The 22600-nt window shown below is 57.1% G+C and overlaps 3 protein-coding genes across 4 annotated transcripts; 2 read left to right on the forward strand and 1 right to left on the reverse strand.

The window, feature by feature from the left end:
* The first annotated feature begins 2775 nt into the window (after positions 1 to 2775).
* On the forward strand, positions 2776 to 8988 carry SP6 (Sp6 transcription factor). Its single transcript, XM_086687121.1, has 2 exons — positions 2776 to 3181; positions 5379 to 8988. Exon 2 carries the CDS (start codon positions 5437 to 5439, stop codon positions 6565 to 6567), a length of 1131 nt encoding a protein of 376 aa, XP_086543247.1. The 5' UTR covers positions 2776 to 3181; positions 5379 to 5436; the 3' UTR covers positions 6568 to 8988.
* A 4120-nt stretch (positions 8989 to 13108) lies between these two features.
* SCRN2 (secernin 2) lies at positions 13109 to 16757 on the forward strand. The gene is made up of 8 exons (XM_086687122.1): positions 13109 to 13224; positions 13569 to 13742; positions 13987 to 14168; positions 14765 to 14964; positions 15415 to 15630; positions 15769 to 15934; positions 16035 to 16215; positions 16477 to 16757. Exons 2-8 carry the CDS (start codon positions 13569 to 13571, stop codon positions 16633 to 16635), a joined length of 1278 nt encoding a protein of 425 aa, XP_086543248.1. The 5' UTR covers positions 13109 to 13224; the 3' UTR covers positions 16636 to 16757.
* Positions 16758 to 17258: 501 nt separating this feature from the next.
* LRRC46 (leucine rich repeat containing 46) lies at positions 17259 to 22586 on the reverse strand. 2 transcript variants are annotated; one of them, XM_086687124.1, is made up of 8 exons: positions 22215 to 22586; positions 22018 to 22123; positions 20648 to 20756; positions 19443 to 19489; positions 19056 to 19165; positions 18793 to 18862; positions 18312 to 18439; positions 17259 to 17749 (listed from the first exon to the last, which is right to left on the reverse strand). In XM_086687124.1, the coding sequence occupies exons 1-8, from the start codon at positions 22222 to 22224 to the stop codon at positions 17382 to 17384; spliced, it is 948 nt and encodes a 315-aa protein (XP_086543250.1). In that variant the 5' UTR covers positions 22225 to 22586; the 3' UTR covers positions 17259 to 17381. The 2 variants fall into 2 exon arrangements, with proteins under 2 accessions (XP_086543250.1, XP_086543249.1); XM_086687123.1 differs by having other exon boundaries at positions 18291 to 18439.
* Between the last annotated feature and the right edge of the window lie 14 nt (positions 22587 to 22600).

A 22600-nucleotide genomic window follows, 5' to 3' on the forward strand; every position in this document is an offset into this window, starting at 1 on the left:
AAAATGATTGCTGATTGCTGACCGTAAATGAGGTGTAAGAAGAGGGGTAGCAGGACTGGACATTTGTGGCAACATCTGTCTATTTACGTCTTTGGGGGAATGACGAAGAAGGCTAGAAATGGCCCGATTCCTGGGCAAATCTCAGTCTGTGTGGGAGCCGACGTGGTAAGCAGCATTGTTCAATGTTGAGAAGACGTAAGAGTACCGGGCAGTGGTTCTGTTAGCAGTCATATCGACATCAGACCATGGGCACCGTTTAGTAGGAAAACGTCTGGCCAGTGGGAAATGGAAAGGACTGGAACCAGAAGAATGCAAGTAAAGGGGGACCGGGAAGAAAGACAGCACCCCGAGTCAGAGGCAGACAGCTACGCAGGGCAAGAAAGCAGGATGGCTGAATTTTTCTGAGAGGACTGGACTGGGACCCTAGGCGGCCGCCAGTCAGGGTGGGGTGAGATTAAAGGGGGCCTGGGGTGAAAGTGGGGTGGGAAGTATGCTATCCAGGGGCTGGATCCCTTTCTCTGTTGCTTTCCAGGGAATGATGGAAGGAGCCAGGAAGATAAGATAATCTGGTGCCTATAAATAAATGGGAGGGTGGACTCAGATCCCTCAGCAGAGTGTTAGGACCTTAAGAGCAGTAGCTTCAGGAATAGCCAGAAGGCCAGCGGGCTGCAGGGAGGTGGAGGCAGAGAATGCCTATGGGTAAAATCAGACTTAACATAGGAGCCTGAATCACAGGTTCCCTTCTGGACGTGACTGTGAACTGGGATGCAGACCCAAATTGCAGGGATTTGCAGGCTGAGTGAAAAGAGATAAAACCGTGTTGATAGAGAATTGTTGATGTTGCAGTGGCCACAAAGACCCAGAGCAGTTCTAGAGAGTTCTACATCACAGGGGTCTGAGTGTCCGGAAGAAGGAAATTCGACTGACTGGAAAGTATGATCCCTGACATCCCGAAACACCCCGAGGCTCCCCAGGAGCTTGTCTTTTACTCTGCAGGGCAGCTGCTCTGCCTGCATTTAACAGAGGAGGAAACTGAGGCTCAGAGTGACTTAACCCACGAGCTCAGCTCAGCAAGTACAGGACTGGAGCTACAATTTGGGTCCACCAACTCCCAGTCCAAAGATCTTGTGAATATACCTTAACCCAACGAACATTTGCTGGGAACCTACTTATTTAATAATTACAACCACATCTTCCCTTTTCTGCGACCTTACCAGGGGACCCAGGGGCTAAGTGTTTTAGGTACATCAATTCCTTTAAGCCCCAGGAAAGTCTCCCAACTTGAACTCAGGTTGCCCAGATGAGGGAATTGAGTCTTAGAAAAGACGGAGATGGACAGAACGAATCAGACCTTGACTCTGAATCTAAGAACGTGTGTGTTTGGGGAGGGGGCGGGGAGCACACAAAGACTGATTTTCAAGTGGCTTGTGGATTCAGTTTAGCCGTTTTATAGTGGCACTTCGAGCGTGTCCCAAACGGAAATTCGAGTCCAGTAAAGCAATAGTGGCGGAATCGCGGCTGCAGAGGTGAGATTCAATCAGCCTAAACTTTGGTGCTGCTGTGCCTAATAAGACTGTAAAGACAAAAAACGAAATTTAAAAGGCCGATGGCAAAACGCGTAGGGAAAGCCAAACGGCGCAACGAAGAAAAAAAAAAATATATATATATATATATATATAAGGAAATTGATCAGAATTCCGGTGCAAGAAAGGAGTCGCTTCGGGAGGTCAAGGCGGCGGGTAGAGGAGGCACCAATCACCAATCGGGAAGGGAGCATCGGACTATCCGGGCGGGCGCACAGGCCAGCCCAGCGAGGAAGAGGGATGAACTCCTCTAACCACCGGGCGTTCCGTATCTCGATCAACTGGGACCTTGAGAGTTTTTCGGTGGGCGCCGTGAACGCCCTGAAATTTTGCCAGAATGTTGCCCTGTGTATGTGCATTTTTTTCCTCAAAGGAATCCCAGACCCTTCTCCAAACTTGGGTTTAGACAGTCAGGTGAGAATCGTGGCAAGGGGTCGCTCAATTCTTTCCAGAAGTGTCCCTTCCCAGGGCCATTCAGGAGCCTGCCCCAGCTTTCAGGGCTGGGTGCGCGGGGGGCAAGGGTGGCAGGGCGTATGTAGGCTGAGCAGCTCCCGGACGGAGGGGGTCGCGTACTTGAGAGGTGGTCTTAGGAGGTGCTGGGGTTGCTGCCCAAGGGGAGATGGGGAGTGGGGACTGAGGGGGTCTGGGAGACGAATAGGGGAAGGCAGACCCGGGCAAGTTGGGGAGCAGGGGAGTAGGGCAGAGGAGAAGAGGAGTCCACCCCAAAAAGGCGAGTGGCCGGAGAGGGGGGGAAGCCAGAAAGGCAGGGCGAAAATGCCCGGGGAGGGTGGTGGTGGTGGAGAGGAGCGGCGGAGAGAATGGTGGAGGAGGGCCACAGCCCAGAGTTCTCACGGCCTAGGCCCGAGGTAGACCGGACACAGCCTTGGCGCTCAGTCCTGTTTCCTTTTCCTCTCAGTACCCGGACCGCGCTCACGGGCCGGGCTGGTGGATCGAGCGCCCTGGAAGCAAGCGGCGCCCCAAAGGAGTCTCCTTTTCACGCGGAGAACCCGGCCCCTCCTCCAGGCCCCCAGGGTCCGAGTCCTGCTTCCCCCGCCACCCGGAGCCGGCTCCGGGGCAGTTTTCCACCCGAGGGGCGTGTCTCGGAACCTGGGGAACGCTCCGCCCAGGACCCCCTCCTGAGGACTGGAGGGGCGAGGGAGGAGCGAGGGAGGGGCGGGAGGCGACCTAGTTAGCGAGCCCGCCCCCTCTCCGCCGGCCGGGCCTCGCCGGGCCTCCAGTCCGGCCGAGCCCGCAAGGGTTAAAGGCGGCGGCAGGTGAGGTGGGCGGGGCCGCGGACTCCGGGAAAAAGGAGCGCAGGGCAGAGGATGAAGGCAGAGAGCGCGGGTGAGTCACGGGCGGAGCTGGCCTCGCTCGCTCGCTCGCTCCCTGGCTCCCGCCCGCCCTCCGCCCTCCCGCTGGCCCTCCGCCCCTCCTCCGCCTCCCGCTGCCCGCCGCCCGCCGCCGGGTCCGGTCGCGGCCCCCGCTCGTCCTCGGCTCCTGCCCCTCGCCTCCGGAGAGCCCGCCGGCGCGCGGGGCCCATGAGCGCCCGTGGGTAGCGCGCCAGCCAGCCGTGCCCGGAGCCCGAGCGCAGCCTCCAGGTAGGAGCCAGGGTCTGGGCGTCCAGGGGTGCGCGATCCCGGGCTCCTCTCGGAAAGACGCGCCGCGCACTCGCCACAGCCTCCCGTGGCCTTGGGGGAGGTGGTCCTAAAGAATCCGAGGGGCTTGGAGCCCCGGCCGAGTGAAACCTGGGCGGAAGGGCGAGACGAGGGACCGAGGAGGCTGGAGACCGGGGAAACTGGAGCGACTGGGACAACCGGAGGACTGGAACCTTGAGGACTGGGAGTACGGAAGTCCTGACCACCTGAGCGCCGGTGATCGGGAGAGGGAGGCGGCGGAAGGGGGAAGAAGGGTGTCTCTACCCGGCTTCCTGCGTTGGGGAGCGGGAAGCCGGGAGTGCGCGCCCTGCTGTCTCCCTTCCCGAAACTTTGCAGGCAGGCCGTGGCATCCCAGGACTGGACTCCCTGGCCCTGTGTCGGGAGAGGCCACTCTGGAACCTGGGTCGTTAGCTTCCCCGCCCCCCGGTCCCTGGGGCAGTTCCCAGACGCCAAAAGCTATTAGGGTCCCAGGCCTCTTTGCTCCCGCCCAGCCCCTTCTGGGCTGCCCAGCCTGGGCCTGAGGCTCCATCACTGCTGCTTCACCCTTGTTCCTTTTTTGTGGTAAGGCAGCGGGAGCCTGAGTAGGCGCCCCAGTCCCCCTCTCCCTCCCTCTCCAAATCTACCAGGGACACCTCTTTGGTCCCAGAGGCCAAAGGTGGTAGGGTCAGCTGAACCCTGCTGTGGGAAGAAGTCCCTGCCCTAAACCACTGCACCTCCTCCCCCACCATCAGAGAAGGCCAGGCACACAAGCCCGACACCTGAGGCACCAGGGCTCCCAGGCTTTAGAGAGGTGGTGAGAGAAAAAGGACTTTCAAGTCACAGATATGTGGTTAAGAAAGAGAGGGGTGGGTATCTTTTGGTTCCCAACGGTGTAGGGAAAGGATAACAGACCAGGAGTCCGGAGACCTGGTTCACAGAGATACATAAAGTATGCATTTGTTGATTGAACAAATAAATGAATGTCTGTTCAAGTCATTTCTCCAAATGCTGCCTCAGTTTCCTCTTTTTTTTTTTTTTTTATAAGAGGGTTGGCCTGAAGCAGTGATTCTCAGTTTGTCTGTATATTAGAACTGTCTGCAGAACACCTAAGAACGATCGAAGCCTAGAATGCACCCCCCTATATAATCTCTTGGGGTAATTCTTCTCAGTGTCTGTGATTCTGGCTTTCCTTGTTGCCCTCCGCTGTCCCCACTTCGACTCTGCATCCCGTAAGGGGGTGACAATTTTACCTTTCAGAGCTTGCTAGTAAGCTCTTCTCTCGTTGACCCCCTTCTCTGGGGAAGCTGACCCCTCCCAGCTTCACATCTGGGTCTCCCCCAGATTGGAGGAGGGCACGAGTAACAGCCAGACAGCCAGCTGTGTGGCTGTGTGGGTCAGGACAGGAGAGGAAGCTTAACTTTCTCTGGTGGGGAGAAGTCCCCTGGGAATCAACACTGAACCTGCACCCCAGGGAGGTGAATTCCTGCCTGAGGGAGAGGGGTGGGGGCCAGGAATGGAAGTGGGTTTGGTGGAACCATCTGGACAGAGAGCGGAGGGCAATGTAGAGAACAGTGAAATGCTCTTCCTCATTGAACATGCCTCAGGGACGGAACGAGGTCTCTTTCCCCAATATCTCAGAACCTGCTTTGAGCTTTGGAAAATCAGGTCACCTCAAGCTTTGAGTTTCAGAAACAGACCACCTCCCTCTCCTCATCTGTGTCCTGAGTTAAACTAGGGAAGCCAAGATGGGTGTAGAGCCTCCATTTGGGCTGGAAGCAGGGCTGCAGAAGGTAAACGCCACACTGCCCTTTGCGCTGGTCTGGGCAGATAGGGTGGGGATGGTTTTAGCATGGAACTGTAGGTGTATCTGACCTACCAGCCTGGGACCAGCCCAACTGTCAGGATGAGCTGGGCCCCATAGGAGGGATCAGCTAGGAGAAGGTAGACTCCCCCGCCTTGGCTGAGAACCTCACACCCTCAACCCTTCCTAGCACTCCCAAATTCTGTTAACTGGTCGTTAGTCCTCACTGGGAGGTGTGCTCCTCTTTTGCAGCGGCCAGTCCCAGTCGGGAGAGGAGCACTTTGCGGGGAGGCCGTCTGGGTTAGGACTGAAAGTGACTTGGTTACTTTGCTCACTTCACCTCCTCTTTGCCTCCTTTAGGTCCTACCTGAGGTGCCCCTGACCATCCCTGTTCCCCACCCCACCCCGGATCCCGGCAATGCTAACCGCTGTCTGCGGCTCTCTGGGCAGCCAGCACACGGACGCGCCTCACGCCTCCCCGCCGCGCCTCGACCTGCAGCCTCTCCAAACATACCAGGGCCACACGAGCCCGGAGGCCGGGGACTACCCCTCCCCGCTGCAGCCTGGAGAGCTGCAGAGCCTCCCGCTGGGCCCTGAGGTGGACTTCTCACAGGGCTATGAGCTGCCGGGGGCCTCCTCTCGGGTAACCTGCGAGGACCTGGAAAGCGACAGTCCCTTGGCCCCGGGACCCTTTTCCAAGCTCCTGCAGCCGGACATGTCCCACCATTACGACTCGTGGTTCCGGCCAACTCACCCAGGCACTGAGGATGGCTCCTGGTGGGACCTTCATCCGGGCACCAGCTGGATGGACCTCCCCCACACTCAGGGCGCGCTCACCTCGCCTGGCCACCCCGGGGCGCTTCAGGCTGGCTTGGGGGGCTACGTCGGAGACCACCAGCTTTGCGCACCGCCTCCCCACCCGCACCCGCACCACCTCCTCCCAGCCGCCGGAGGGCAGCACCTCCTGGGGCCTCCCGACGGGGCCAAGGCCTTGGAAGCGGCCGCCCCGGAGTCCCAGGGGCTGGATTCCAGTCTGGACGGAGCAGCCCGGCCCAAAGGCTCCCGGCGGTCAGTGCCCCGCAGCTCAGGCCAGACCGTGTGCCGCTGCCCCAATTGCCTGGAGGCGGAGCGACTGGGGGCTCCGTGCGGGCCCGACGGGGGCAAGAAGAAGCATTTGCACAATTGCCACATCCCGGGCTGCGGGAAAGCCTACGCCAAGACGTCGCACCTGAAGGCGCACCTGCGCTGGCACAGCGGCGACCGTCCCTTCGTGTGCAACTGGCTCTTCTGCGGCAAGCGCTTCACGCGCTCCGACGAGCTGCAGCGCCACCTCCAGACCCACACGGGCACCAAGAAGTTCCCCTGTGCCGTCTGCAGCCGCGTCTTCATGCGCAGCGACCACCTGGCCAAACACATGAAAACCCACGAGGGCGCCAAGGAGGAGGCTGCCGGGGCGGCCGCGGGCGAGGGCAAGGCCAGCGGAGCGGTGGAGCCCGCCGGGGGCAAAGGCAAGCGGGAGGCCGAGGGCGGCGCGGCTCCCTCCAACTGAGCTCCTCCAGTACCGCCCCCCCCCCCCCATTGGTCTCCCCTGGGGGCATCCGAAGAGCTTTCCTCCTGGCCTGATGCCTTTGGGGGGCGACTTGAGGAAGAGGAGAAGGTGGTTATTTATTGAGGGGGAGGAGAAGTGGTGCCGGGTCGGGGAGACGGGGCGCTAGGTAGGGGTGTTTTGGTCTCGGGCCGGACGAAAAGTGTTTGGCTAGGCTGGGGGAGCTGCGCATGCCCCTCTGTCCCTCCCCCCCCCTTCATCCCTTATTTCGCTCCTGTCCCCAGGCTCGGGGGTTGGGGTGGGGTACCCCTACCGCGCCTGGAGGGTGGAGGGGACCTGCTGGAAGAGACGGCGCGTCCCTGGAGCAGAGAGGAGTGGGGCCGCCCCGGGCGCTGAGGGTAGTTGTCTGGACACGTCCTTAGCGCCTGGGAACCGGGACATAAAAGCGCCTCCGGACCCGCCCTGCGGCCCGGGTCCCTTTCATCCCGCTTTTAGTGCTTCTGTCCCTATGGTTTCCCGAGGGAGAGCTGAGGTGGGGTGGGGGAGGCAGGGGTCCCCCTTAGGGAGCGGTCTCTATCTGGTTGGGAGGGTTGTTGCTGTAGAAATAACTCCTTTGATGTGCCTCCACCCTTCCAAACCCACTCTGATGGGGCCATGAAGGAAGAGAGGAAGCGGCCAGAATCCGGGACAGCCGTGCAGCCAGAGCTGTGGGGTCGAGGGGAGAGCTAGATTGGGAAGGGGGAGGGCAAAAAAAAAGTCCCCTTCTAAAAGGAGAGAAAGGAATTTGGCGGGGCAGTGGAAGGAGCTAACCCCTTCCCTCTCTAACTCGGATTCAGTCCTTAACTCATGGTTGTTATGAAAAATAAAGTTCAGTATAGTCCACATTCCCCATCTGTTACCTGATGTAGGTTTTCAAAACCGCCAGAAGCCCCCACCCTAGAATTGATGTAGGTCCCTCATCCCAGGTCACCCATCATTTGCTTCTCCCTTAGGGACGAGAGGAAGAGGGTTACTTGGTTGACCAGGGAGTAGGTGAGGTGTCCCAGCACAGGGACCTACAGTGGTCCCCACTTGGAGCGGAGGACTCTGCCCCTGCCCACCTGCTCACTAAGCCCCAGCTCTTTCTTTGCTCTGCCTTTTCCTTTCTCTGCTGCCTGCAAGACTGGCCCCTCCTATAGAGTGTGTGTTAGAAGGCTCCTTTCTCCCCATTTTGACTCTGGGCAGGGGGACTCCCTTTGCATATGAAGGAGGTGTTCTCCTAGTGGAAGGGGTCTGTCTTCTGAGGTGATATCCAGGAAGCTGTTCCTGTCCCCTTCTTTAGATGCTAGAAATACATCCTGATTGTGATCCTGGAGTGGGGACTGGGGAGGGGAAAGCCTAGCAGGGGCAGAGCCAGAGTCAGGCAAAGGGAAGGAAGCTGATGGGGGAAGGATCTGGAACTAGCGGGCTTTCCCAGGCTAGAGGTAGAGACCATAACATTCCCCCTGACCTCCCCTTCCCCCTTGCCCCTCTTTCTCTACCCGGACCCCTATGCGAGGATTAGTTGTGTATTGATTTTTAAGTTATAAGCAAAAGGTATTTTATTTAATATTAGGGCACGTGTGTGTGCATGTTGTTTGTACGTGTGTGTGTTTCTCTACTGAGCCTGGGGTCTCCAGCTAGAGAGACCCCACCTTGTTCACCCCGTCCAAGGTCCTAGGACATAGGCCCACAGCGTCTCTTCCTCCCTTAGGGATGCTGGAGCCCAGTCCCCAGGACTGGGAGCTAAATGGGAAGTGGGTCTGGGGTCTGGGTAGGAATATGTGTTTGTGTAAAAAAGGGAGCCCTTCTTAAAAGGGACAGGGTGACTCTCCCTGAGAGGCTCATGGGCCTGGGGTAGTTTAAGAAGTAATGTTCTTTCTTTTTGCTCCCTCTTTTCCCTACCTCTTGCTACCCCAACCAGAGGTCCCTTTCCTTGCTGAGAGGGTTGGGGGCAGGAGAGATCTGGCAGCACCTGCAGGCTGCCTGGGCAGGTGGAGAGAGGGGGAGAGAGGGAGGGCACTGTGGGTGTGGGATGCCTTTCTCCTCCACCCATCGAAACCAGCCACCCCCTCCTGGTGCCACCAGGACAGTCTTCCCCAGTGACCATCCTATTGGGAACTCCTGAATGGCTGTTCAAGGTTGTAGGGGGACACCGATGTTCCCCCTACGGAGGCCTTGAGCTCCAAGGGTGCCGGTGCGGGCTTCGGATAGGTTTTCTTCTGCTCCCCTCCTTCATAGATCTAGGTTGCTTGGCTGTCTGCCCCCCTTCTAGGCAGCCCCCTAGAGGAGAAATGTAGGATTTTTTTTTTCTTTTAACTGCTGTGAACCCACTTTGGGGGCGGGGGGGAGGAGGAGGAAGAAACAGCCTGTGTTTTTTATGCCATAATAAAGTCATCAACCACATCATTGCTTCATTTGTCTTCCAGCTCTGGTTTCCTTTTTGACTCAGTGTCCCTTAGCAGTGAGGACGAGGCCGGCTGCTGGGTGGGGTGGACACTTCCCTTTGATCCTGCAGCCCTGCGCAGCCTCACCTCCCTTTGTTTGGGGCAGAGCTGAGCCGATTGAAGAAGGGTCAGATCCTTCCCTGGAGGTGGCTAATGCCGAAGGAAGGAGGAGCTCCCTCAGGGTTGATAGCTGGGCTGACTGTCCCTCCCTGGGGGATAAGAAGGGTGTAGATATTTCCTTCCTCCACATATAAGCCCCCTCTTTCCCCTCCTCTGCCAAGAATGCTGGTTCCCTGCCTTCCCAGAGAGAACCAGCCTCTGGGGCCCCGTCACCCCGCCCCCGTGGGGGTGTGATCAGTCCCTCTGGCTGTCAGTGAGGCGGGGGTGACTGACAGCGATTTCTTCACCCAGGATGATCCCTATCAGGGACAAGGCGATGAAAGGCAGCCAAGATATCTGATGGGCTCCCGCCCAGCTGGAAAGTATGAGGGAAGGATCCTACTGCAACTCTCAGCTAGAGGGCCCGCCACAGTTACACAACCACAGTGACAAACGCACCCTCACTGGACCCATCGGGCATCCTTGGATATGCAGAAATGCCCATCTGTATACACTTTCCTGGGCTGCCCAATTTCTGGTATTGCAGCTGGTGCCTAATTCATGTGCAGTGAGAAACAAACACCTTATGACTCCAGAGCCCCAAAGCTAGGAAGGTTGACAGAGGATCGATTTGGGACTCCAAAGGGGCAGGCCAGATTACTGTGTAGTTTTACCTTCCCATCCTACATTTTGGCCAAAATTATTATCTTCCCTAGTGGGATTCCGGTTTCCCCCACTCCACCCCTAGCCCAATTTCCTGGAGCCAAATCTGGTACCCAGATTGGCTCCTCTCATCACTTGTTTGGGAGAATCTGGAGTCACAAAGTTTAAGGCCACTTTGGGATATGGGGGGTGGGGTATCAGAATGATTTAGGGGGTGGAGCTGGAAGCAGACTCATTTTGGGGGGAGCAACTGTTTATTTTCTCTTGCTCCTGGATTTGGAAGCCTGGGAAGAGGGGCGGGCACACAAAGTTCCAGTGATGGCGACCTCATGCCCATCCGCCCCACTCCTTGGGGTGCTTCTTTTGTCTTCCAAGAGGTTGGGGGCGGGGGGAAGTTAGACCCCAGGAGCCTGGTGAGTCCTCTCCTCCTTTAGCCCATCGCTGCCCCCAGGGACAGGAGGGCAGCTGTGGGGCCGGCTGGGCCTGTCTAGGCAGGGCCAGGGCCACCCCTCCTCCCCTCGCAGCTCCTCCTGCTGACCCGCATTCTTAGCGGGGGCCTTTGGTGGGGCTCTGATGTTTGCTCACTGGCTCTGATCGGCAGCAATGCTGCTTGGCTGGCCTGGCCCCCCTGAGGGAGCCCAAGGCCACCACTGATGCCTCAGATCTGGTGCCCCCACAGGGATGATCCTGGAGGGGCCGGGAGGGAATTAGGGAAGTCAGACCATGTGGGCTGACCCTTTGGGCAACCTCTCTGAGTGGCCATCTGCTGTCTTGGGAGGTGGGAGTACAGGCCTTCTAGGGTGTTCGAGTGAAATCAGGAATGGGAAAGTGACCGAGCCGCAGGCCGCCTGGGAACTGCAGCCTGGGGCTGCGCTGTGGTCCCGCGGACACACACTGCCCCACCGCGGGCAGCAGGGGAAGTGCAGGAGTGGAGCTGGCTTTGCGGCAGGCTGCTTCGGGTGCTCATGTTCGTCAGCACGCAGCCTTGATGTTTGCTTCTGGAATGATGTCCAAGGGCAAGCTCACAACCCCTCCCCGACAGCGCACCTGAAGACGCCTTCACTTTCCGTTAATTCTGGTGAGCCCGACTGCTCAGCATGTTAGCCGTGCAGGTTTGAAAAGAGTCTCAGGATCCAAATAGTCTGGCTGTTTCCACCTGGTAGAGGGCATATTAGAGTCACCCATGGAGTTTTTCAAGACACCCTGATTCATTTTCCAGCACCCCACCAAGTTATGCCCTTAGGGACCTATTAGAGCAGCGCTTCTCAAACTTGACACTAGGGGTGGTTTTTTTAAAAAATAACTTAAAAAAAAAAAGTATTTATTTATTTAGAGAATGCAAGCAGGGGAGGGTCGTAGAGAGAGAGGGAGAGAGGATCCCAATGCAGAGCCTGACGCAGGTCTCGAACGCACAAACCTTGAGGTCATGACCTAAGTGGAGGTCAGACACTTAACCAACTGAGCCACCCAGGCGCCCCTGCACTGGGGGTGTTGTTAACATGCTTCAGATTCAGTAGGTTTGAGGTGGGGCCCAAGAGTCTGCATTTTTTTTTTTTTAAACGTTTTTTATTTATTTTTGGGACAGAGAGAGACAGAGCATGAACGGGGGAGGGGCAGAGAGAGAGGGAGACACAGAATCGGAAACAGGCTCCAGGCTCTGAGCCATCAGCCCAGAGCCCGACGCGGGGCTCGAACTCACGGACCGCGAGATCGTGACCTGGCTGAAGTTGGACGCTTAACCGACTGCGCCACCCAGGCGCCCCAAGTCTGCATTTTTAACAAGCTTTCAGGTGATGTTGATGCGGGCAGTCTGTGGAACACTGAGTAGTGGAGTATTAAAGTATTATGTTGTGCTGTGGGAGTCACGTGGTTGAAAACTAATGCCTCCCCTCCCTCCCCAAACCATGGCTGAGAACCACTGATCTAGTTCAATGCCATCATTTTGCCACTGGGGAAACTGAGGCCGTCAAAGATAAAGTGACCTGCCCAGACAGCCACTGCCGCTCCATAGCAGATGCAAGACAAGATGCCAGTGTTTAGAGTTCCAGGCGATGCTCTTCCCTGCCTCCAGCCCAGCTTCTAGGTCAATTCATCTTACAAGTGGCAGTCCCCCTTCTGAAAATGAAGCCCACCTCCTTGGGGACAGCTTCCTCTTCAGAATCAGCCTCAGATACCTACAGGCAATTAGAAAGTATCTTAGATTTCAACTCCCCCAACACCCTTATCTGGTACACCTGCCCACAGTCGGCCTCCTGGGGAAGCCATGGCCTCTGTGCCTTCATTCCCATCCCAGGAGAGACCACAGGCTGGGATGCTGTGGCCGGGGCTCTGAACAGCAACCCTGACTGTTTGGCAGGATGGATGTGGGAGAAGTAGATAATCTGCAGTATCTCTCCTGTCCCCATTTCTGGAGGGCTTCATAGAGCAAAAAGGGGTGAGATGCATTTGCTTAAATGCCGGTAGTGGAGATGCATTATAGAGGAAAATGACCTGGAAAGCAGAACATTTGGGATCAGAGTCCAAATCCCCACACCGGTATGTGCCCCCTTGGCCAAGACTTCTCCTTTGTTGTTTCAGTTTCACTATATACAAAGGCACAAAATCTTTGGACTAGAAATTTCCAAATTTCCTTTCAAAGCTATTTTCCTATGAGTTTGAGCACCGTGGGCCAGAATCTACCTTTGGGGAGTCAGATGGGTTTTGAGCATATGTGCATTTAAAAAATGCATTACAGGCGCCTAGGTGGCTGGGTTGAGCATCGGACTTCCGCTCAGATCACGATCTCGCTGTTTGTGGGTTCGAGCCCCGCGTCCGGCACTGTGCTGACAACTCAAGAGTCTGCAATCTGCTTCGGATTCTGTGTCTCCTTCTCTCTCTGCCCCTCCCCCATTTGTGCTCTGTCTCTCAAAAATAAACAAATGTAAAAAAAAAAATTTTTTTTAATGCATTAACTTAAGTTATCCCTAGACCTGCTTCCCTGTAACAATCTTTCAGATCTTATGCCCTGGGGGGGAGGTAGGGCTAGGTTGCACCTTTGTAATTGAAACCAGGACGCTGCGAGCTGAGGTTTTTCCTCCAGATGCCCCAGCAATCCGCGCTCTCTAGCAAATCTGGCCGGTTTTTCTTTCCTCTCTTTTTACGTGGGTTCCTTTCCACCTGCAGATGCCTCTCCCCATGGTGTCTCGGCTGGAAGTGCCCGTGAGCCGTCCGAGCTAGGAAGGGCAGGCGGACCGGCAAAGTCTCCCACGCTGCTGCGCTCCAAGAAGTAGTGTTGGCGCGCACCCTGGTGGAAAACCAAGTAACTGCAGGCGCTTGGTTCCGGCTCCGCCCCCCGGGCCAAAGCCTTCCAGGTCACCTGTGAGCCTCCGCCCAATGACCCGAAGCGGAGGTGGTGGCGCCCGGGACTAAGCCGGGGATCTTGGAGGGAGACAGGGTGAGGGGCAAACGGTATTGGGGAGGCGAGAATGTGGACAGAAAAGGGGCGAGGGAGTGGGGTGGGGTGGCGAGGGAGGTGGTCCCGCGACGGCACTGGTGGGTCGGGCTCCCCGTTGGGCAGGGCCCTGGGAGCTTGCGGTGTGCGCCCGCCTGCTGCCTCCCAAGCCTGGAGCCTGGGCTGTGCACGCCGCGCATCGAGTGTGTCCAGGACCCAACAGCAGTGTCTTCCCTGAGTGCCTGTTTACACGTGTTGGGAAGCGGGGGGCTCCCTAGGGCTGAGCTCTGGCCAGGATGGTGGAGAGGCGGCGTGAGGGGGACACGTGCACCTCCACCTCTCCCCAGATGGCTTCGTGGAGCTCTGACACCCCGTGTTCCTGCGATTGCTTTGTTTCCGTGCCCCCGGCCTCGGCCATCCCAGCTGTGATCTTTGCCAAGAATTCCGACCGACCGCGGGACGAGGTGCAGGAGGTGGTGTTTGTACCGGCAGGCACTCATGCCCCTGGCAGCCGGCTCCAGGTGGGTTAGGCCTTATGGAAGCGGCGGGAGGTGTGGTCGATCTAGGCATTCTTCTAAGACCCTCCTCCTCTGCGCCTCGCACCTGGCAAGTCCCCGGATGTGGTGGGAAGAGCGTGACCTTCCAGTCTACCAACCTGGACCTGGCCTGTTAGTTAGCTGCTGTCCACCTCGGTTTCCTCATCCGTACAATGGGAATGATAAAACCCTTTCTGAATGGACTCCCTCTCTCCTCCCTTACCTGCAGTGCACCTACATTGAGGTGGAACAGGTGTCAAGGACTCACGCTGTAATCCTGAGCCGCCCTTCTTGGCTGTGGGGGGCTGAGATGGGCGCCAATGAGCATGGCGTCTGCATTGGCAATGAGGCAGTGTGGACCAAGGAGCCAGTTGGAGAGGGGGAAGCCCTACTAGGCATGGACCTACTCAGGTGCGGACCCTGCCTTCCCTCATCTCTACACACTGAAAGGCTGAGAGCCGAGGACAGACCCAGGCCATCCTCCCCTCCCCTCAGCTAGATTCACCAGGGCCTCCTCCTTTTTGTCCCCCTTGCCGTCACCAGAGAGGCCGCCCCTGCTCCTCCTCTCTCCTGGCCCCATCGCCACAGTCTGGTAAGGAGCTCCTGAATGTGGCCGCTTCTGGGCCTCTCCTGGCCCAGAAATAGGGCAGTGGTTTCAAATTTCTTTTTTAAATAGAAGTCCTTTTTTTTTTTTTTTTTTTTCCCCTCCCAACTGAAATCTCCTACGGAGTCCCGATTTACAAAACCAGTGAAAGCAGAGCAGCTCTGGTTGAAGAGAGGCTGGGGAACTCGGGCCCCTTCTTTCTCCGAAACCACGTTTGAGGCCTCTCCCTGGGACCCTCAGAGAAGAACTTGAAAAACACCCGCCTAACGGCGCTTTAATACAACCAACTCGGGCAGATTTTTTTTTCTGTGACTTGGGCCTCTCTGGGCGCCTTCCGTCCATTGGAGCTTCCGTCACCAGCCACTGACGCTGCGTTCCCCTTCCGTGCATCCCTTCATGCCAGGCTGGCTTTGGAACGGAGCAGCTCTGCCCTGGAGGCCTTGCGTGTGATCACAGACTTGCTGGCGCGCTACGGGCAAGGGGGCAGCTGCCGGGAGGACCCCACACCGTTCTGCTACCACAACACATTCCTGCTGGCTGACCGGACTGAGGCGTGGGTGCTAGAGACGTCAGGGGGGCTGTGGGCCGCACAGAGGATCCAGGGTGAGAGCCCAGCGCCGGGGCTCGCCTCCCAGAGCTGTCCCCTTTTGCCAGCCTCGGGAGGGGGTGGGAAAACCATGGGTGAAGGGCAGGGCGGATCCACGCGCAAACTACTCACTGGCAGGCACACCCAAGGAAGGTGGGAAGTGAGCCCAGTGGGGAACTTGTCTCCCCACTTTACCTGCTTAAATCCTCTTGTACATTAGCTGGCCGCCTCCTCTGGGGAGCCTTCCTGGACTCCCTGGTGGTCAAGTTTCCCCCTTATATGCAAGCAGGTGCCTTTTCATCACGTGCACCACGGTTGCAAGCTCACATTTATTTCTGTGATCATTTTGTCTGTCTCCCGCTCCACGGGGGCAGGTCCGTTCTCTTCACCATCATCTTCTTGGCACCTGGCACAGAGTAGGTGCTTAATGACAAATGAGCCACCCCCCTCCCCCTACTTCTCCACAGAAGGGGCCCGTAACATCTCCAACCAGTTGAGCGTAGGCACGGACATCTCGGCCGAGCACGCAGACCTTCGGACCCATGCCCTGGCCCAGGGCTGGTGGGATGGGCAGAGCACTTTTGACTTCGCTCAGGTCTTCTCCCTGACCCAGCAGCCTGTGCGCATGGAGGCTGCCAAAGCCCGCTTCCGGGCCGGGCAACAGCTTCTGCAGCAGCAACAAGGTCAGTGCGTGGACGGCGGTGGGGTGGGGGCCAGGAGGGCCACAGTGGTGCCAGCCTCTCTCCTCTCCCACAGCTTTGATCCAAGGCCAGAGGTCCCCCTTCTGCCCGGAGGGCCCCTCAGCCTGTCCTCCTTCGCAGGGGGCATCACGGCAGAGGTGATGATGGGCATCCTCAGGAACAAGGAGAGCGGCATCTGTATGGACTCTGGAGGCTTTCGCACCACGGCCAGCATGGTGTCTATCCTGCCCCGGGATCCCACACAGCCCTGCGTCCACTTCCTCACCGCTACTCCAGACCCATCCAGGTGAGAGGAATGGGGGCGGGGAAGGCGGGGGAGAGGGTGCCAGGCGGGGAAGATCGGGGGGATGTGATAACCTTTGCTCCCTCCATCTCTGTCCCGTTAGGTCAGTGTTCAAACCTTTCATCTTCGGGGCGGGGGCGGCCCAGGCCCCCCAGGTGCTGTCCCCCACTTTTGGAGCACGGGACCCTGTTCGGACTCAGCCCCGATTCCAGACTCAGGTGGATCGCCGGCACACCCTCTACCTCCGGCACCAGGTGGCCCTGGGGCTGATAGAGAGCGAGCAGGTAACCCTCGGGGAATAGGGGCTACTCTGGGGCCATGACTCACTTCTCCCACCCCCAGTTGGGCTTCTGGAAATATGAGGGGATCCGGGAGGGGAGGAGAGACTCCAGAGTTGGGGGAGCGGCGTCTTTGCCTTCAAAGCCAGCTGCCCAGGAGAAGACCGGGTGCCCTGTCCTTCCTCCTGCTGTGGCAGATGGCAGGCGTCTCCCCTCCGTCCAGAGGGAAGCCTGTCCCTGGGACCCATCTCCACCTTTCCTGGGCAGGATCGGGGGCGGCAGCTCCGGCAGAAGCAGCGGGATCTGGAGCAGGAGGGCCTGGAGGCTGCGCGGCGGCTGCTGGCCGGGGAGCGGGTGCCACCCCCACAGGAGCTGGGCGGCCTCTTCCAGGCCTTTGTGGAAAGGGAGAGCCAGGTGTATGCCTGAGCACCACGGGGCCGGGGTGGGCACAGGACCCCAGTGCAATCCCTTTGCTCCCCTCAGCCTTGTTTTGGGTGGCCAGCTCGGCCTTTGCCTCAATAAAGTATGTTATTTCCCTGTTCAGTGAACTTGATCCCAGGTCTGGCAGGGGCAGGAGAGCCAAATGAGGGCAAAGGACAGCCCTAAGCTGGCTACAGGGCTTCTGGTGGGCTTGCCAGGCAGCACAATCTTCTCACTTGGGTGATAGAGAAGGTTGTGGAAGGGGCCTGTGAGGAGAGGTGCCCCCCCCCCCCAGGTGTGTGAGCGCGTGTGTGCAAGAGATCACGCCTGGCACAAAATGAGGCTACTATTTGGGGAGAATTAGAACCGCGGGGTTTCGGGTCCTTGGCTTGAGCCTTGGAAGGGCAGTCCCTGGGAGTGGCAGTGAGATGGCATCTACCACAAGGTGATGCCCACTCAGGACCCAGGAAGCTGGGGGGGAGGGGTTGAGGTGTGCCAGCCCTTTGGGTAGTTCCCGAAAGGTCAGACACGTGTTCTTTAGAATCAGGTTCTGTGTTTCTGTGACTGTTTCCCACTACCCTGGCGGCTTGCTTCCCCTGAGATGTCCCCCAAGTGACGTGAAAGACGCATTCAGGGCCTGGAGACATTTTATTGGGGTGGGCTCCTGCAACAGGAGAGGGGTCTGAGAAGGAGACCCTGTTTCTTCCCCGTTCCTTGTTCCTGTGGCTTTGCTGATAGGGAGGGGCTGCACTTCATTTCTTGACTCTTTTGGTCACCATTTTGGTTGTGCTGGGGGTCCCAGCCAGTGAGGCCTTGGGGGCTGTGGCTGCTCGGGCCCCCTTCTTTGCCTGGACAGTGCTTTGCTGGCTGGAAACCAGAGGGCAGGGTTTCTTGGTGGCAGAGGTGGCTTGTGGCAGGGAGGCGGGCTTGGGGGGTGTCTCCTTCCTCTGCGTGGGAGTGACAGAAGGACTGCTGTCCCTAGCCGGGGCCCCCCCGGGCAGCTGGGGGAGGTCGGTGAGGGCGGGCTTTGTCCCCATCCTCAGAAGGTGCTCGGTCAGGGCTGCCTGCTGCCTGAGTTCCTTGTGTCTGCTCATCTCCTGCTTCAGCTCCTCGAGGAAGCCTGCGAGGGGCCAAGATGGGAGGCGGCAGATGGCTTGGCAGGACGGCCCCTGGGCTGAGGCGGGAGTTCTCTGGCCGACACCCTGCCCAAACTAACCCTCTGTCGGCCCTAATGGGGAGGGTGAGTCGCCTGCACGCCAGGCTGATACCTGGCCCCGGCTGTACCATCCTCTGACCCAGATGCTGGTCTGGGCCTGGGGCCTCCTCCCTCGCCCCCGCTGCCATCTTAGCTTCCCCAGTGTCCCACAGGGCAGAGGTGAGTTCTAGGGAGGGCGCAAGCCTTGGAAAGCCCGGTTGGGGCGCCTGGGTGGCGCAGTCGGTTGAGCGTCCGACTTCAGCCAGGTCACGATCTCGCAGTCCGTGAGTTCGAGCCCCGCGTCAGGCTCTGGGCTGATGGCTCGGAGCCTGGAGCCTGTTTCCAATTCTGTGTCTCCCTCTCTCTCTGCCCCTCCCCCGTTCATGCTCTGTCTCTCTCTGTCCCCAAAATAAATAAACGTTGAAAAAAAAATTTAAAAAAAAAAAAAAAAGGAAAGCCCGGCCACCTCGCTCTGTGCAGAACGGACCACTCAGCTCTGGGAACTCCCCGTCCTCGTCGCTTGAGTCTTTATCCTCCTCGTCCGAGGCCCAGCGCTCTAACACAGGCTGCTTGTCCAGGTCCAGGAGCAGCGGCAGGGCTTCTGTCACTAGCTCCCTGCAGGGCAGAAAGGGCAGAGGCTACCCAGGAGGGCAGCCCCGGGTGGGGGGCCTGGGAGGGCGTGCAGGCACAAGCCATAGGAACCGCACCCAGAGGGGTGGTGTTCACAAGCTGGGAGACGGGCCTGCGCTCAGCCCCAAAGAGCTAAGGGCTGGCTCCATGTGGACCTCTGGGGAGTGGGGGGGCGGGGTGGAAGAGAAAAAGCGGCCCACTTGAGCTGGGGTGAGAGACGAGAAGGTGCCAGGGATGGTGACCCCAAGTTTGCAGGCCGAGAGGGAGTCCGTGTGGAGTTAAGAATACGAGGAGCTCAGCCATCACCCCATTTCTTCCCACCGTCAATGCATCCTCACCTGTACCCATCCCGGTTGGTGCAGCTGTTTCCACTCAGGTTGAGGATGAGAAGGCTCTGCGGGAATTCATCTGCACACACCAAAGAGAGGGCAGTGAGGGTCCCATACCCACCTTCTGGCCCAAAGCCACTGCCTCTTTCCCACCTCCCAGGACCCGCAGAGGCTTTGCCACCAATACAAGCATAGGGAGGTGGTGGCAGAGGGGAGGGAGGGAGGGTCCTGCCCAAGTCTTAGCCCGTGAGCTGGGGCAAGGATATTCCTACCCAGCTTCAGTGTTTCTATCAGGTTCTCTGAAAGGTCCAGAAACTGGAGATGTGGGAGGTCATGGAGGTTTTCCACCTGCCTGATTTGGTTTCCTGCCAGAGACAGGAAGCTGCAGGGGAAGGGAGGGGTGCAGAGACAGAGCTGAGTCATAGAACCGCCAAAGGAAGGGAGGAAGGCAGCAGGCACTCGGGGCCCCTGGCTGAGCAGCCACACAATGGATGGGGACACATGGTCTTCTGGGGTGAGAGAAGCAGAGTGAGGCTTGCGGGGTCCTGAGCTGACCAGACGTTGGGCTTGGAGATGTCTGAGCCGGTCAGTTCTCTGGGGTGTTCCCGTGTTTCCCTCCCGACCCCCTCCTCACGGGCCTGAGCCCTGACCCCACGTACCGCAAGGAGGGGATGCAGGCCAGGTTCTCAATTCGCTGGATCTTATTCTGCAGAAAGCAAATGAGTTGGGGAAACTAAGCAGACCATGTCTGCTCTTGCAGCTGGAGGGCTGGCACCCTGGGAATAATCACCCCACTCCCGGAACTGGAGTTGTCACTACCTCGAAATGATTTACTTTCTCTGGGTGGATGGTTAGGGGTGTAAACTTAGGGGCTAGATAAACTTCATTAAAGTATACCCTGCTCACCCCACAACCAAAGAGTGACCTGGAAATCAAGAAGGAAACCAAGGGGCCACGGGGAAATAGGAAAAGCCTTGGTGGTGGTTTATGTACACAGAGGGAACAATGAACATATATTACTTTGATTTCGAAGGTTTCTGTGAAGAAAGGTTAAGGGCACTGGATATATTCAACCTGGAGGAGTTGAATATGTATATCCAATCAACCAACCACCCACTACCACCAGACAGCCTTCAGGGTTCTAAAGGATGCAGAGGAATCTTCTGGTTCCCTCTTTCATTTCCTCAAAACAGGAAATGCGCTCGAGCTATAGAACACGGGAGATTTAGAGTAGACACCAAAAAGAACTTCTAAACCAAGGGAAGTGTCTGACATACACAAGAAAAACAAACAGTGATTCAGGAGCATGCTCAGGAGATCTTTTGGGAGGATTGGTCTTTCAAGAGAGTTCCTGATTCATCTGGGAACATTTTCTTTTCTTTCTCTTTTTTTTTTTTTTAACGTTTATTTATTTTTGAGACAGAGAGAGACAGAGCATGAACAGGGTAGGGGCAGAGAGAGAGGGAGACACAGAATTGGAAGCAGGCTCCAGGCTCTGAGCCGTCAGCACAGAGCCTGATGCGGGGCTCGAACCCACGGACTGCGAGATCGTGACCTGAGCTGAAGTCGGACGCTTAACCGACTGAGCCACCCAGGTGCCCCAACATTTTCTTTTTTTAAAAAGATTTTATTTTTAAGCGATCCCTACCCTCAACGTGGGCCTCGAACTTACAACCCTGAGATCAAGAGTCACATGCTCCACTGACTGAGCCAGCCAGGTGCCCCCTCTGGAACAGTTTCAATGAAGGTCTGCCTACCTGAACACCAGGGAATGGGCAAGATGGCCTGACTGGTTGCTTTCACATTAAACAGACTTGGTCCACAGAGGGCAAGGGGGGAGGGAGAGCAGGAGGCAAGAAGGTACCGCTTGCAGATAGAGGCTGTGAAGATTCTGGAGGCCCTCGAGGTTGCTGATAGCAGTAATCCCCTCTCGGTCCAGGCGGACAGTCTGCAGTTCAGCAAGAGTGTGAAACCTGGGGGAACAGTTAGCAGGTGGTGTAACAGATCCCACTTCTGTGGTCCCTTGGCAGGGAAGATGGGAGGGGGTAGAAAAGGGTTTTCGAACTAAGTGGCTTGGCTGAGATGTCAGGACTTCTTGACTCATGAGGCAGTGTCCAGATCATGAAATCAGGTCAACCTGGAGACCTGGATCTCGATCAGTAGGACCGGGAAGAATCAGAGGGTGAGAGGAATAGGACCCTTGGATTGGGAAATGGTTGAACAGCTTATGGTTCCCAGAGAGACTCAGAGGCCAGGGAAGGCTTCCCCGGGCCAGCTCAGATGGTGGAAGCGGGCACTGGCACAGGGATGAGACAATCTTTGCAGGAATATCCTTCCTCACTTCCCTTTCGAGTGGTCCATGGAAGGAAAATCACTTGATTCATCCACTCATTCATTAATTCCACAATATTTACTGAGTGCCCACTGGAGACCAATGAGAGTCCCTGCCCATCACTATTAGGGAAGCAGGCCAAACATCTAGGACAAGCGGGTGACAGACACATGAAGGGACTAAGGGGGTACATGGACTGTGCACTGAATCCTCAATAGGGGAGCAGGGAATGCTTCCTGGAGGAGGTGACGTACAAATAGGAGTTGGCCAGGAAGGTGAGAGGGGGATGAGGAGAACTTTAGTTGCCCACGAATCCCTTGGGGGTCTTGTTAAAATGCAGATTCTGATTCAGTAGGTCTGAGGTGGGCCTGAGAGTCTTCATTACTAACAAGCTCCCAGGTGCTCAGCACCATCTGAAAAGGTGCTAAGGTGTGAGAACAGAGGGTCTTGGAGGAATTGTGGAGAATGGCGAAAAAGGCAGCAACAGTCAACTCACGCTAGGGTATTCGGATTTTATCCTGGAAGTACTAGGGACCCAAGGAAGGTTCTACCAGGGAGTGCCTGATCAGATCTGTCATTTAAAAGGATCACTTTGGCAACCATATGGGGAGCCTGGACTGGGGGCAGGGAAACTGATGAAGAGTTTATTGAGAGGCGATGGCTTACTTAAGAGCCTTATTCAAGGCAGTTGAGCGGGCATGGTAAAAAAAAAAAAAAAAAAAAAAAAAAGAAATAGAATACTGTTTAAGGAGGCAAAGTCGATTGGACATTACCACTGACTGGATGCGTGGAGTAAGTAAAGAGAGGGACAAAGATGAGCTGAAGAAACAGTACAACTCAGGGGACTGGTCATTCTGTGTGTTTCAATTGTCCAGCACCCCTCTCCTCCCGCCGGCACTCACATCTTCTCTGACAGATCCTCATCCTCAGGGAAGGCCAAGTTCCGCTTAGTGATAAGGGTTTCAGTGATGCACACGCCTCCTTCCTCTGGACTCTGGGCAAAATTACCTGTGAAAAGACGAGAACGATTCCCTTATTCTTGGAAGCCTGACCCTACTGTTATCCAACTGTTCTACCCACCTCTCCATCCCCTACTCACCTCCGGGCATGATCTAAAGGCTACTGGCCTGGCGCGGGATTAGCACGAAAGGAAGCAGAGCAACTTAGTCCCCGGGATGGCGGAACCCAGGATGGTATGAGAAGAGAGAATTTCAGAGACTGGAGGGACAAGGGAAAGTGTTGATTCAGAGCAAATTAATGAGGCGGGGTAGAAGACAAAAGTAAATCGAGGAGACGGGTCTGGAGTTTGAGGGGTGCAGAGGGGCTTCGCTAGTCCCCAGTGGGGGACTGTGGGCAGAGAGTGGAGGGTGAGGATCCCGAGAAAAGAGCTGTGCGGCAGAGGCTAACCGTCGTTGCTAGGAGACTGGACGCCAGTTGGGGCGTCAGGGAGCGCGGACTAGGCGTTCCTGGGCTTAGCGCGCATGC

Source organism: Puma concolor, chromosome E1 (assembly GCF_028749965.1).
Source record: "Puma concolor isolate L17-30 chromosome E1, mPumCon1.1.hap2, whole genome shotgun sequence".
NCBI lineage: Eukaryota > Metazoa > Chordata > Mammalia > Carnivora > Felidae > Puma > Puma concolor.